General features: G+C 40.0%; 1 protein-coding gene across 2 annotated transcripts; it reads right to left on the minus strand.

Annotated features, from left to right (window-relative positions):
* Positions 1-820: 820 nt before the first annotated feature.
* On the minus strand, positions 821-11,779 carry PARVG (parvin gamma). 2 transcript variants are annotated; one of them, XM_088525612.1, is made up of 12 exons: positions 11,684-11,779; positions 11,112-11,176; positions 8,545-8,647; positions 7,904-8,044; positions 7,360-7,475; positions 6,013-6,068; positions 5,064-5,086; positions 4,580-4,638; positions 4,389-4,457; positions 3,957-4,058; positions 2,150-2,222; positions 821-934 (listed from the first exon to the last, which is right to left on the minus strand). In XM_088525612.1, exons 1-12 carry the CDS (start codon positions 11,760-11,762, stop codon positions 855-857), a joined length of 966 nt encoding a protein of 321 aa, XP_088381738.1. In that variant the 5' UTR covers positions 11,763-11,779; the 3' UTR covers positions 821-854. The 2 variants fall into 2 exon arrangements, with proteins under 2 accessions (XP_088381738.1, XP_010214488.1); XM_010216186.2 differs by having other exon boundaries at positions 4,580-4,641.
* Positions 11,780-13,659: the final 1,880 nt, after the last annotated feature.

Consider the following 13,659-nt stretch of genomic DNA (forward strand, 5'->3'; position numbering starts at 1 on the left):
ATCTAAATTCCCAGAGAAAGACCCAGGGCGATAGCTAATATAAATGGTGCCTTTTGCAAAAGTGACTGCATTTGGCAGAGGTCTCCTGCTGGATAAATTCAGCTAAGAGTGTCACAGGGCAGCTGAGTTCCCATAGCACTAGGATGCCGTCAGAAGTGGCAGGGGTCTTTCCACGGTGTTGTAGAAGCCCCTGTACAAAACCACCTCAGTACATGGTTCTGTGTCCCTCTTCCAGATTTGAGCAGGCAAGTAACGAAACTTTTATCTAATGTTTTGATAAGTTCAGGTTTCCTTCTAGCTCCACATTCATTTGCTTTCCAATCCATGTGGTCTTGCCCACAGCTGGCCACCTCTGCAGAGAACTTGAGCTTGCAGTGCATCTGTAATATCTGCACGGTGGGTCACCCACCTCTGTAATCTCCAGAATGGATCAGAATCAGAAAAGTGCAAAGTTGCAATACCAGCTTCCAAATCCCATTCCTGGCACAAAAACAGAAGGACAGTCTTACTGGAGACAGGAATAGACACATATTGGACTTCTGTCCTGCATTAGGGCCTCAGAAAGAGCAAAGGAAAGATTCTGGAAGCTCAGTTACAGAATATCCTGGCCTTACTCAAAAACATACCACGGATTCAAACTGTGTATTTGAAATCTTGCATGAATACATATGTGCCTGTATGTGATATACAAGCATCAAAGACAAGTGTAGGCACATGTGTACACAGGGACAAACATATAGCTGAATTTCAAAAACTAGACCACAACGTGCTAGAATAATAATAATAAGAAAAAAAAAAGGGGGGGGGGGGCTTAAAAAAAAAAAAAAGGCAGCCCAAGCACTTAGCCTTTCTCTTCATGTTTCTTTGGTCTTGTATTTGGAATATAAGCAATACAGAAGCCGCAGTGTAGTCTTTATATCGCCTTTCACAACATCTGTGAATACACAAGAAACAACCATACCAGGTGGGAAGCATTAGAACTATCTGGAATAGAAAGAGGTACCAATGCCAAAGACAACCTTCCACATTTCCCCAATTACAGTGCAAATGGAGACAATCTAATTGCAGTGAGAAGAAAAACAGGATCTACAGAGTTAGAAAAGTATTTGATTCCTCAAACGAACTAAAGAAAAAGGGGCTTTCACTTCACTATCTTCCTGGAAGACAAGATAAATAATAGATATCCAGAAACAATTCTTCACCTGTAGAGATAATGAACTTTATCCAATTTAATGAACTTTAAAGAGTTAGCTTTTTATGATTTTGCTCAGATATGAATCATTACAGGCATTACCTAACACTTTATTTTTCTGTTGCAATGTTTCCATCATGTTTTACTGCTGTTGATTGTTTTCTTTTTTTTCTTCCAGGCTTCAGCTTTCATGTTTTTGTTAAACAACTTGCTCTCATGTTTATTAAATGTAATGGAAGAAGTTAAGTGATGCAGAGCATTTACCATTCTTCTTACATTTCTGTAAATCGCTAGTAGACAGCTCACGCTAAATGGTCATAATTCTTCCTTGAGCTATTTTAAATACATTAATGTATTGACATGCCTCAGCCCTCTCCAGCAGACAGTCCTATTCTTAAGCAGAGCTAGTCAAAATCATTTGTGGGAGTCACTTTGGTTTTTAATTGGAAAATTGGACTCATTCAAAGAAATTTTTTTTGGCGTGAAAAGAGATGGGACCATGAAAAAGACAGGTCAAAGCATTAACGCTGTGAAGAAAGCACTCATGTGGATGCAGGAGATCAGGATTCAGCCACCAGGACTGAAGTAGGCAGAATAATAACTTAAATCTATGAATTTCCCATTCAGGATACTCTCCTGCCAGGTATCCTGGATTTGGATAGAGCGAGCAGCCTTTCTGATTTTCAGGACATATTCAGGAAAGTCTCTTTCCACTATCAACAAGCTTGCTTTTATATCACACAAACTTCTTTAGAATTGAGAAATGTCTTTCCCATCAGGTTTGCTGTTGAGTTTTCCTTAAGGACGATCACTGTTTCAAATCTTTAGCAAGTCCTGACTTACCAAACAACGCGAAGCATCAGTGCCGCATTGCAAAACTTTCTGTTTTCCATCTCCCTAACTTCAGCCAAACCAGGGTATTAGCAACGCCAGGTAAGCTTTTGTGTCAGGACTCACCTTCAGAGTTCACAGAAAAATTGAGCAGACCTCCATCCGCCAGCAAGTCCAGCGCAAGGTTCACGTTGTGAAGCTGTAGATGAGAAAGGGGGATCAGTGCACCAGAAAGTGTCCTCCACCCATGGGTGCACGGACCGGGCTGGTTTTAATAATGTTTCTCTAGTAGCTGAAGAATGATATCGATTCCTCTTCCTTTCTTTGGGTGCGATGGGGTGCTTATCAGAATTTCTCCTAACAAGCATATAAAGTTTGCAGTAAAACCCAATCTCCATTCAAATGTATCCCACTTTATTCCCAAATGCTTTCCCAGATTATCCCAAAATAATTCCTCCTCCCTTGTACATCCCTTTGGCTTCCAGTTTATCCTTGGAGAGGTACATAATAAAATGCCAGCATGCAGCTCCTTATTGCCTTCCAACAAGAAATTATGCACTGGGGTCCCCCATGCATAAGCCAGGCAGGAACTGTGTGCTCCAAAGTGAAATAAGAGCTTCCCGTTTCACCAAGCTCTGGGATTTATGGGTGACAGAGCCCGACAGTTTGGACTGGAGCTTGTTTTCAGCCTCTCCCAGCTGGCAGCTGTGAGCACTTCAGTTCATATGCAGGCCTGCACAATTTTTAGATTGGAATGAATAAATCAAATTTTTTCTTAATGGACTGGCAAAGGAGAAAAGGTGGTATTTTCCCCTCTGTAAATATATCAGAGTTGCACAGAAAGATAACCCACAGATTTCAAAATAAATCTCCAGGCAGAAATGCTGGTAATTACCAAAGAAGGGCAACCTTGAAAAATAAGCTGTTTTGCTCAGCATTATTTCTAGACTCAAAAATGCTTGCAAAATTATTTAAGATTTATGAGCTGATAGAGAGGGGGAAGTCTGGAGTATTTGGGATCTGATCAGGCAAAAAAAAGAATCTCAGGATTATTTGCTTTGGAGGCAGCAGCTCCCGACTACACGCTTACAGCTGGAAAGGAACCTGAAATGGCGCTCCGATCTCAGCCACCCCTCCTGAGATGGGAATGACACGTTTGAAACCTTCGCAGAGGTCACGTTTTCATACCTTGCTGTACCAATTAACGTCAAAAACGACAGGGAGCTGCGAGGCCCGTGGGAATTGAAAGGCACATTTTATGGGGAGATCAAAGGTGAGCTGTGGGAGTTCAATATTTTTAGTGAGACTGTCATTCTGGTTTTTGTCTTGTAATGAACATCCTCCGAGATGAAAAATACCGCTTGGGTAAAGTGTTCGACAGCAACTATGGTACTTGAAAGTAACTTTGCAAAAAAGAAATTACTGGCACGTACAGTGCAGATAGGCTCCGACTTGCACCCAAAACTGCTTCCCTGAAGGAGATTTGCAAGGCTTGAACAGGGCTGGCCAAAACCAAAAAGGTTATCTATATAATTTTAAGTCAAAAAATATTCACTGAATTCTTTTGAAAGAGATTACTTGAAATATTAGAAGTTATTTCCCGTTCAGTAGAGCAGAGCAAGCAATTTGGAAAGCCAGGTAGGTGGAAGAGGAACAACCAGTAGAAATGCTTCAATTTTTTCTTGATTTGACCCTTCAAAAAATATTTCCCTGTTCTGAATATTTTTACTTTAAAACTCCAAATATTCCTGACACACAAAATTCAAACCTTGACCTCACACAGCTGAAGCTGTGAGAGACCCTTCAAGGGCACTCTCAGGCATTTGGCTTCCCACGCTGCAGCAGCTACATCAAGCCACACACAGCTGACTTACGGGTGTACAGAGGGGTGATGTTTGAAGCAACAGGCCTTAATAACTAAGGAAGAACCTACCATCTCCGTGGGGCTGGCTGGAGTCAGAAAGAAATCTCTTAAATTCAAGAAGTAGCCCTCCAGCTGCCCGATCAGCAGGAGTAAGATGACTCCATCTGCAAACTAGAAGGATGATCCCCATGTTATTTATTAAATTGGCCTTTAGGAATCATGCTAGATAAATGCTTTTCTAGTGTAATAGGAAAGGAAATGGCACAGCAGCAAATAGGCTAAAAATTCAGTTTCTTGTACCTCTTAGAATCATGGAATCATCATGTTTGGAAAAGACCTTCAAGAACATCAAGTCCAACTGTAAACCCATCACCAGCTTTTACACTGAACTTCATATTTGGTTACAAACAAACTAAAACACATTGGTAGCAATGCGACCTCATAAAAGACTAGCTCCCATAGCGAGCAGAACACAGGAACACCCCACTCCAAGCAGGATACCTGAGACTCAATGTCTTTCACATTTAATCCCAATTTTCCAACATGCTGGTTGACAAATTGCAGAAATACCTGAAGAAAACAGATGGGGAGAAGAGGGGGAAAGAAATGAGAATTTTTTTTCTTTTGTTCAGAAGGGCTGTGAATTATATATTACTTTGCAAATTCCAGTGTCTATTTAAAAATTAAATCACCTGTTTTACCGCATCCAGTCTATCTGGAGCATGGCTGAATAATTCATCAAAGGCATCATCTGCTATAGCAAAACAACATTAATTGCTATTATTTTAGAAGACCATCATATCAGAGGTTTAGAAGGGCTTGAGAAGGAGGGAGGTGTGAGTCTTATAAACCAGGGAGTAAAAAGAGCTGCTAGGCGAGGGGAAAATCCTGCTTTTGTGTTTAACAGAGTGGGGCTTCAGGCTTCCCAGCCTGGAGGCTGCTGGGTTGCCCTCCCTCTTTGCTAAGCATTAAAAACAGAGAAGAGCCATCACTTTAAAGAGCGGATTCCGCATTTCTCCTCCCAGCAGGATCAGGCTACTGGAGGAAACATCCATGGGCATTTTTCCGTGCTAAGTACATATTAAAGGAAACATTTTACATCTATGCAGCAAATTTGGTACATAGTAGCACGTAGTAGACGTAGTAGACAAATACCGAATTTGGCAATGTACTTACTTGACTGGTCTTCTAAATTTCCTCTAAAGGTTCAAAAAAAGAAGAAAGAGTTAGAAAAAAAATAGCAAAAACTAATCCTATTCATAAGCAAAGCTTATCTGTGCCATAAGGCATCTTGTAAAGCAGCAGGTACAGCACAAAGTGTCATTAACTGTATGTCAGAACAACTTTTCAATAGGCATTAAGTATATTGTATATCCGTATAGACACTTAGAAGTGTATATAAGATTTTAACTGGCACACAGACCAATAAATATTTATTTTATAAGCATAATTTGTAATATCCTCTTCCTATAAGCTCCTCATGATGTTAAAACTTAAAGATGTTCTGTATATCAAAGATGATAGTTGGAAAGTCTGTTTCTAATTCTTGAAAAGATGTCCGTATTCTGTGTATAAATGGTATCCTACTATTCAACTCATTTAATAATCACAACACCTCACATAGAAGCTCAAAGCTTAGTTCTTCAACAGTAAAATAATGAAAAACTCCTTCTTTTATCTTAATTTATTAATACAAGAGCAATAAATTGTTAGCAGATTTACACTAAAAATTTCCACTTTAATCTTGGACACATAAACATACAACACTGGATTTTTATTACTACGTTTGTGTGGTTTTACTACTATCAGTAAAACCTAATGAGGATTGATTGGTGCCTTCACTTCAGGCACTAGTTCCATGGCAGTAACAAACTTCAAACCTCAGAAATGCTCACAGACATTCTTTAAGAGAAATATAAATAAAAAGTAAATCAGAAAGGTATTAGACTGTAATATTTAAGTTAGGGTGATGGAAAAAAAAAGAAAGCAAAAGCACAGTTAATATGAATATGCATTCCTGGTATTATGATTTTCGTTGCCATCATGCTCCAATCTTTCTTTTAAGGAGGGAACCCCCCCACTTCAACATTTCCTTTCGTAAAAGCCAATATACATCCCCTCTTACTTGGTATCTGTGATATATTCCAATCTCGTTTCTGTCTTTAATCCTCTAGAGGTGTTCTGTTAAGAAGACAAGAAATATTTTCCTTTTTTTATTATTTTAAAATATGTATAAATATATCTGAAAGCAGTAAGGAGACGTCCATGACCTGTTTGGTACCATAAGCACTTACCAGAAGGTATTTATTTTTCCATATTTTGCTCTTCTGCCCTTGAACACTTTTGCAGCTTTTCTTCCCCTCTCTGAACCCCTGTCTTCACGGTTTTCCCTCACTTTTAACCTATTGATTTATTTTCCCCCTCAGGACACTACCCAAGTTATTTCCACTGCCATTCATCTTTCCTTCAGAGCTAATATCCATTTCCAAGGCCGTGCTTTCCCAAATGATCCAACTTTGGAGTAGCAGAGGCATCCATGGCCTCGCAAGGAATCACAGGGCAGGCTGCTTTATGAAACATCTGAATTTTGACTAAGCAGATCCGCAGATCCACACTTCACAAGCTGCTGACTCTGGCCCAGCAATGTGCAATTTAGATTCCTCTTGGAAATCAGAGAGGCTACTCGTGCGCTTAAGTGCTAGGCTGAAATGGGTCCAAAACAGCTACCTTGGCAGACTGCAGTCTCAGAAGAGGTTGTCCCTCCAGGACCTTTTAATCCTGTCTGACTGAAGTATGTAGCTTAAGCACACACACCATTTCAGCCCTGAATTTGATGCTCCAAACAGCGAAGAGTGCCAGCTAATGGACGTCCAGACTATGCTTACAACACGACTGAATCACGAGTTTTTTGTTAAACACGTAACAAAATTGCGAGATATAGGATTGTTTTTCTAAATTCCCAGAGACAGAGCGTCAGGTGTGAATCTCAGCATCGACTTGAAGAACGGAAAGAGAGAAAGAAAGCAGGCAAATCTTGGCTAGCAGAGAAAAATAGCAAAATGGGATCTTGACAGACAGTAAAAGCTGCCTTCCTCTAAGAAAATAAAGACTTAGCATTAAACAAATGTCATGATTTAAGAGTACAGGTTTCTATTTTAAAACTCTTGGAGGTAGCAACAGCAGAATTTGTTCCTTTTTTCCTCATTTACAAAGATCAACACCTGTTTTCCATTTGGCCCGTTTCTTTTGGATCAAGGGGAAGAGAGAGCACAGTAGTTCTGCTCTTTTGAAGATACAGCGCCAATGCTAAGCACAAAGTAACAGTTTGCAGCAACAAACAGCTTAGAAATTAAAAGGCGTAGTTCACAGAAAGCAAAAGAAATATTTTATAGTGCTGCACCCACATTCCTCCCTAATTCTAAGCAAATTAAGCCCTGTAATCCATAGTAGCAAATATAAAAACTATAATTACCTCAATAGTCATTGTTTCCACTTGAACATTTGCAGGAATAGCCAGATCAGGTTGGAAGTGCTTTGCTATTGCAACCAGAAGGTGCAGTGTGCTTAGTAAGTCCTTCGACAAGATAGCTGTTCCACACAAAGAAAGGAAATAACTTTTAGCACGCAAAGCAATTAAATCTCACTGTAATATCCTAAATGGTCCCTGTGCAAAAGACCCCAATGTCATGGAAGGCCATATCACAGGTGCAGCACCAGATTTGGGATAATATAACATCACAAATAAGCACTATCACCACTTAAATGAACATTTGGTGAGATACATACAGCCCGTAAGTTAGCGTAGTAGTGGTCTACGCACTTTGACATGTTTGCATGACCTAGTGTTAGTCGGATATTCATGTCAGATAATTCTATTGGAATCCAACTTATAATTAAAACATCATTTAATTCCTGTTGTAGCACCCTAACCCCAAAAGGTCCTTTGCCTCACAGCAGGTTGATAACAGAGGACCCCCACAATGGTTAATTCCCTCCCATGTCTCTTCTGCACCCACATTCTACGCTCCACTTCAGCTGATTTTCTTCCAGCTGCAGACACTTAGCCACAGCTTCCAGGATCACAGCGAGCTTCTGGCGCTGTTTTTTTTCTGTTAACGCAATCTTGTCCACATCCAGCTTGAGGGATCCTAGGTGTTCTTCATCGGAGAGGCCATATGAAGATGAATGTACATTAAGACCACCATAGGGAAAAAAAAAAAAGGAAAACAAAAACATAAAATCACAGTAAAGCACATCAAATCTTGCTTTAAATGCCTGATACCACTTAATAGCTTCTATAGCTACAGCTCCTCATCCCGCAGCTGCATGTGTTAAATTTCTGGTCTTTCCAGAAGCCTCAGTAAAATGAGGAAAGCTCTGCAAAAGAGGTAGGACTCCAGTGCCTGCTCAAAGCATCGTTCTCTGACCCCAACATCCCTTATTTTCCTGGTGGAAACTACATAAAAACAATAGAAGACAAGCAGACATTTATTCAGAATTTCACTAATCACAGAGTGTTCATAGCACATAGCATGCTTCTGTTTTGCCATTAAAGAGAAGCGAGACTCCAGCAGCCCTACGACTACTCTAATTCCTGTTGTTTAGTCCTGAATTTTCTCTCTGATTTTCTTGGGAGCTAAATTCACAGGCAGCTTACCCAGAAGATGATGAAGTACCAGCCCGTCAAACAAATCCTCCTCCAGGCTTTTGACTACTATGTGCTCCTGTTTCAGAGTGGCGTTAATCCAGTCAATCAAAAACTGTAGAGGGAAATAAAGCAGTTGACAACTCTATTCTTGCTGTTTAAACACATACCCAGTGCTGCACCGTGTTGTACCTTCCTTTTTGGTCTCCTTATCTTACATCTAGTTTTGTTTTTGTTCTCCTTTTCTTTTGGGCCTTTTTTTTTTTTTTTTTTTAAATAAAAAGGGAAGTGAAAGTTAAGTAGCAGTTCTCCCTAACAATACCAGGCTTGCTGGTCAATTCTGGCCAAATCTCTAAGGGGCATAAATACCTCAGAAGTTTTATCTCAGAAATTATATTCGGATATGTTTTGCAGAAAGAGATATGCAGGAAAGAGGGGTTATTCCTGCTGGTGCTGCTATTGCCATTGCTCCTGGTGAGTGGCTGGAGTTTGTTTTGTGGGTGATATCCTTCCCACTCACCTTGAATAGAGGAAATAATTCACAGCCCATCCCTGGGGGTCAGGCAAAGGTAACCAAAAAAAAAAAAAAAGTAAAAAATAGTTTGTTAAAAAAACAAACAAACAAAAACACAAAAACTCTGGGATGCCTGGAAGTGCACAAGGAACAAGAATGCTGTCAAAGCCTCTGAAAGACACTTCCTCAGCTGAGAGGGAACCCACACTTCTCTAAAGCAAAATGCTGTACTCCTCAGCTCATGCTTTCTGTTCCAGTTCTCATGATGCTTTATATTTGCAAGTATGCATAAATTCATAAATCTAAATATGAATACAGTCAAATAAAAGGCACTGTCAAGTGCAGATTTATGAGATTTCTTGTTTGCTGCTTCTGCGCTTAACAGCGATGACCACAGGTTCCCTATTACACAACTCTGCTTTAAGTCCAGTTATTAGGACCCCACTCAGCTGAAGAGCATACAGTTGTCTCTAAAAATGAATAGCTAAGGAAAGGAAGAAGAGAAAACCCCTCAAAAACGAAGTTTGCTACTAGCTTCTAAATGTAATCACCTCGTATTTTACCTGCAGTTAGATACTTATAATAACTGCAGTGAGCCACCTGGCAGTTCACATTTCCTAGCTCCCAAAAGCCCCCACAAGACGAAAATGCCCTGGAATGCAATATCCATCTCCAACGCCTTTCTTTGCTTCTCTTATTCTTCCTATAAGTCAATGCCCCCCATCATAATTCTCTTCCTCAAAGGAGTCGTGAACTCTTTAGATCAAGATGACAACTCGCAGCACTGACAGACACACAGGAGATTCTGCGGAGGGCCCCAAATCCCACCTCCTCATCTTCCAGAGAATTGAAGTTACACAGCAAAAAAAGATTATTTCAAAAGACTGTGACAGGAAATGGATGAAATGCTGAAACTCAAGGAAATTTTCCTAAACTAAAGAAACCTCTTCATTCTAGGCAGCCTGAAAAGAACTTAGTGTCTCTGTAGACAGTATAATTGCATTTTTCATACTACCTTTCAGATCCTCTCTTTGTATAAAAATATTGTGAGAGCTTGATGCAAAAATTAACTCTTCTTGTTTGAGGGTGCATGAAGGTTTAAGAAAACATAATAAACACAGTTATGGCTTTATGAATGCCACATATACACACATTAGTGCACAACCTAACTTGTTTTCTTAATATTTATAACAATTTTAGTATCTTCATAAGTCAAGAAGTGCTGGTTTCCAAAGAGACAGGCCAGTTTTCTTCCAGGAAATTTCAGTTTGCTAACGTTCCTCTGGGCTGTGGCATTAGAAAAATGGTGAATGATGCACAGGGGATATTTTCAAAATTTTAAATTAAGCACTCTCCTGTGAAACAGGCTTCATCCTTCACAGTTCCCTCAAGCAGACAATGTATCACACAAGGAATTTGCAAACCTTTCTCCTGAACTGCAGTGGTGACTCACAGCCCCTTCACCCCTTCTGTCTCTTCTCTATGTGCTCTTGGTCAGGAGGCACCATGTGTTTCCTTAAGCCACTAGCAACCAACACAGAAGACAGGAAAGGAAACCGCTGCAGATCAGCATGGGGGCAATCTGAAAGGTTGCTAGCATGGGATCAGGATAGCAAATTCGCATGTATCAGCACACAAGCCTTTAGTAACAGTAAATTTAACATATATTTGCTTTCAACCACAGCCATTCCCTTTGCTATTGCAAGTGAGCCAGCAACAGGGCACTTCTGGTGGGTATCATACACATTTCCCCAGCTAGGAGGGAGACCACATAAGAGAAACTCAGCTTCACACTGTGTGAGTGCCAGCAACCACTTCTGTGCAAGGTCAGCACTTAAAAAGCTTGATCCAGTAAGGCCCCAGGTATTCTGGCACTTGTGCTTAGCAAAACCTCTTGTCTATTTGTGTGCAGCCCAAGAGCCAAAACCAGACCCAGTCTATGTCCTTAGAGAGTGTGGGACCAGGGCCAAGGGGGCTGGGAGTCTACAGGCCTGAGTACTATCACAAGAGGTTAAAATAACCTGGTTGGGATGAGGTTTAAATAATACAGTAAAAGAAGTGGTACCACTTTCAAATCTTCCAATTTGGCATTATTGCGTGAGGTGGGTTTTATAAGCCTCCTCTTCTCTCCTATAAAAGGAAGTAAAACAAAATCCATTAAAACTATCAGATCTGAGTAACGCAAGTTTTCTATAAAATCTACTATCAATATAATTTTAGCCAGTAACACTAAGCTCCCTATGTGAAAACAGTCCTAATTTTAACAGATTTCCTCTGTGGGAGAAAATGGCATATCAAGAGTATTGTGACTACAATCCGAAACTACGTTTCAAAGGAATTCCATTCAACAAGATCCAGAGGACAACTCTGGAAATAAACAAATTTGAGCAGATCCTTGTATACAAAGTTTAAATTTCAACTGAGGTATCGGCTAGCACTTGTGTTGCTGCCTCATGATTTGCCTCTAGGGAGTCAGATGGGAAATTACACACTGTAGTTTCCTTGTAGCCAGTTATACCCTGGGAATTATATTCCTTCTGGGAAAAAAAATACAATTCATTCATACTGCAAATTTTCTGCTTAGTTCTTCAGGTCATTCCTCTGACCTTTTCCTGTACTGCTTTGTAAAGTACATACCTTGAGCAATGCCATTCTCAACTTCAAAGTCATTAACTGCAGCAGAATGTGTAAACGCATTGGGAATGTCTGGATCCATTTCTTTTTTCACTCCTGATGAACTATTAAGAAAATACAGGGGGACAAGATATGTTAGCAAAAGCACGTTAAGACCAAAATGAGTGCCAAGAAGGAAACACACAACAGAATTTTTTTTTCAGTTACAATTGCATGACTTGTGGATGACTTATTTTAAAAAAAATCTGAAAAGTTAAAAAGAAGTATCCTTTGCTGCTGCTAATAACTAAAATGTGGAGACACTGCAGTACTATGGAATGGCTTAATTACACCCTATTCTGTTTCATGTGAATTAGATTAGTAAAATCTTATTTCAAGTGAAAAAGCTTTCAGATTCTAGGTATCAATAAGTATCTCCTATAAAAATCACCAGTACTTAACAACTATTCAATCAAGTCTGCAGTAGTTAAATTACTGAGAAAAAACACTAAATAGAAGCAATATCTTTTATTAGACCAGCTGGCATAATTGTAGAAGTAAATGGGATTTGCTTCTGGGTACACAAGTCTGTCTGGATGCTAGTTATTAGAATTAGGCGGCATGACTTCTGCATGATTTCTTTTAGATATATATTGCAGAAAAACTTCCTTTCCTATCAATCACAGACGTCCTCTAACGAAAGCATGATGGCAATGCACAACAGAGAGGTCAAAGCACCTTGTCAGCAAACACTAAACTATGGATAAGGTTTTCCAGAAGGGCTAGGAGTCCTGTGGGAGCGCAGAGAAGGCAGAGAAAAGAATGGGATGGTTGGAGCAGGGTGGAGACAGTCCATATCACTCATACACAGTCCTATCAAACTGGAAAGGTTGGAAAGGAGGTTCCTCTCTTATCCATCAGAAAAGAGCTGCAGATTAAAGGCTGGAAGTGATCTCTCTCACTCTTTTGGAAGCCTTGAACGAAATCCCTGGTAAGGACAGACCAGTCTGATTTTTTAACCATTCAAAGCAGTGTCATTCTGCCTATACAAACACCACAAAAGATAGAGCCAGGCTCTACAGACAACTTGAATGGTAGGAAATGTTCAATTTTAAGTGCTGGCCTTTGTAGTCTGAATTTTCATGTTAAGGTTGTTTGGTCAAAGCCACAAAATTGAGAAAACTAGAATAGTTCAGCTTGGCAAAGACTAAAAGTTAATTAAATGTTCATGATATCAGAATGTGAGTTCTCTCTTCTGCAAATTGTACTATGCCTCAAAAAGCAAGGTGGCTCTCTACTAAACCATGGACCATCACAGCAGCACATGGTTTGTGTCATGGTATCATCTGTACAAACCCACAAAAGAGACCTCAGCTTCTCTGACAATCTTACCATCTAGACAAAAACCCCTTTTAACATACACCTTGTTCATTAAATCCCAGCTGCAGCTAGAAGCTGGTTACTCCATGGGCTGTTACTGTGCTGCTCCACAACTGGGAATGCTACAGCCTACAGAAGGGAAAAGCACGATCTTCACTGAGGTTCAACGCTGCAGGGCCGCTATGGGAAAAAAGAGGCAAATTGCTTTTCTTCCTTTTTAAATGAAAATGAGATGCTCAATACTGTAGGTCTACACATACTGTTTGGAGGAACAAATTTGATGCGAATGGTAGCGCACACCATTCAGAGAAGATTCTACAAAGCGACACTGCTTTCTCTGATAGCTTCAGGCTCTGAACAGCGTGGTGCCACTCTGTAGACTCTCACGTATTTTTTAAAGGCTCTAGTCAAAGTGCGTTATGAACATGTGTTGTATTTTAACACAGACTTTGCCAAGCCAAACACACGTGGAAAGAGAATATTGGTGGAAAATAGCAATTAAATATTTTTGCATATCAGTCTTGCAAAACAAAAAGTTCTCAGTAAACCATTAGAGGGAAGGGGCATGAGAGAATATGTTTCATTACAGTGACTGCAAAACCAAATGCTCTCTCTGGAAA

This window comes from Tinamus guttatus, unplaced genomic scaffold (genome assembly GCF_059628265.1).
Source record: "Tinamus guttatus ecotype Peru unplaced genomic scaffold, ASM5962826v1 Tinamus_guttatus_pri_ptg000229l, whole genome shotgun sequence".
In the NCBI taxonomy this organism is placed as follows: Eukaryota; Metazoa; Chordata; class Aves; order Tinamiformes; family Tinamidae; genus Tinamus; species Tinamus guttatus.

What these genes read in the sequence shown, in the direction of transcription:
- PARVG (XM_010216186.2), bottom strand. Translation starts at nt 11,762, where the DNA reads ATGGATCCAGACATTCCCAATGCGTTTACACATTCTGCTGCAGTTAAT. An exon ending in GACTGGATGCGGTAAAACAG is followed by an intron (nt 4,458 to 4,579) that starts GTGATTTAATTT and finishes TGTTTTCTTCAG; the next exon opens with GTATTTCTGCAATTTGTCAA. An exon ending in CAGCCAGCCCCACGGAGATG is followed by an intron (nt 2,223 to 3,956) that starts GTAGGTTCTTCC and finishes TCTCATCTACAG; the next exon opens with CTTCACAACGTGAACCTTGC.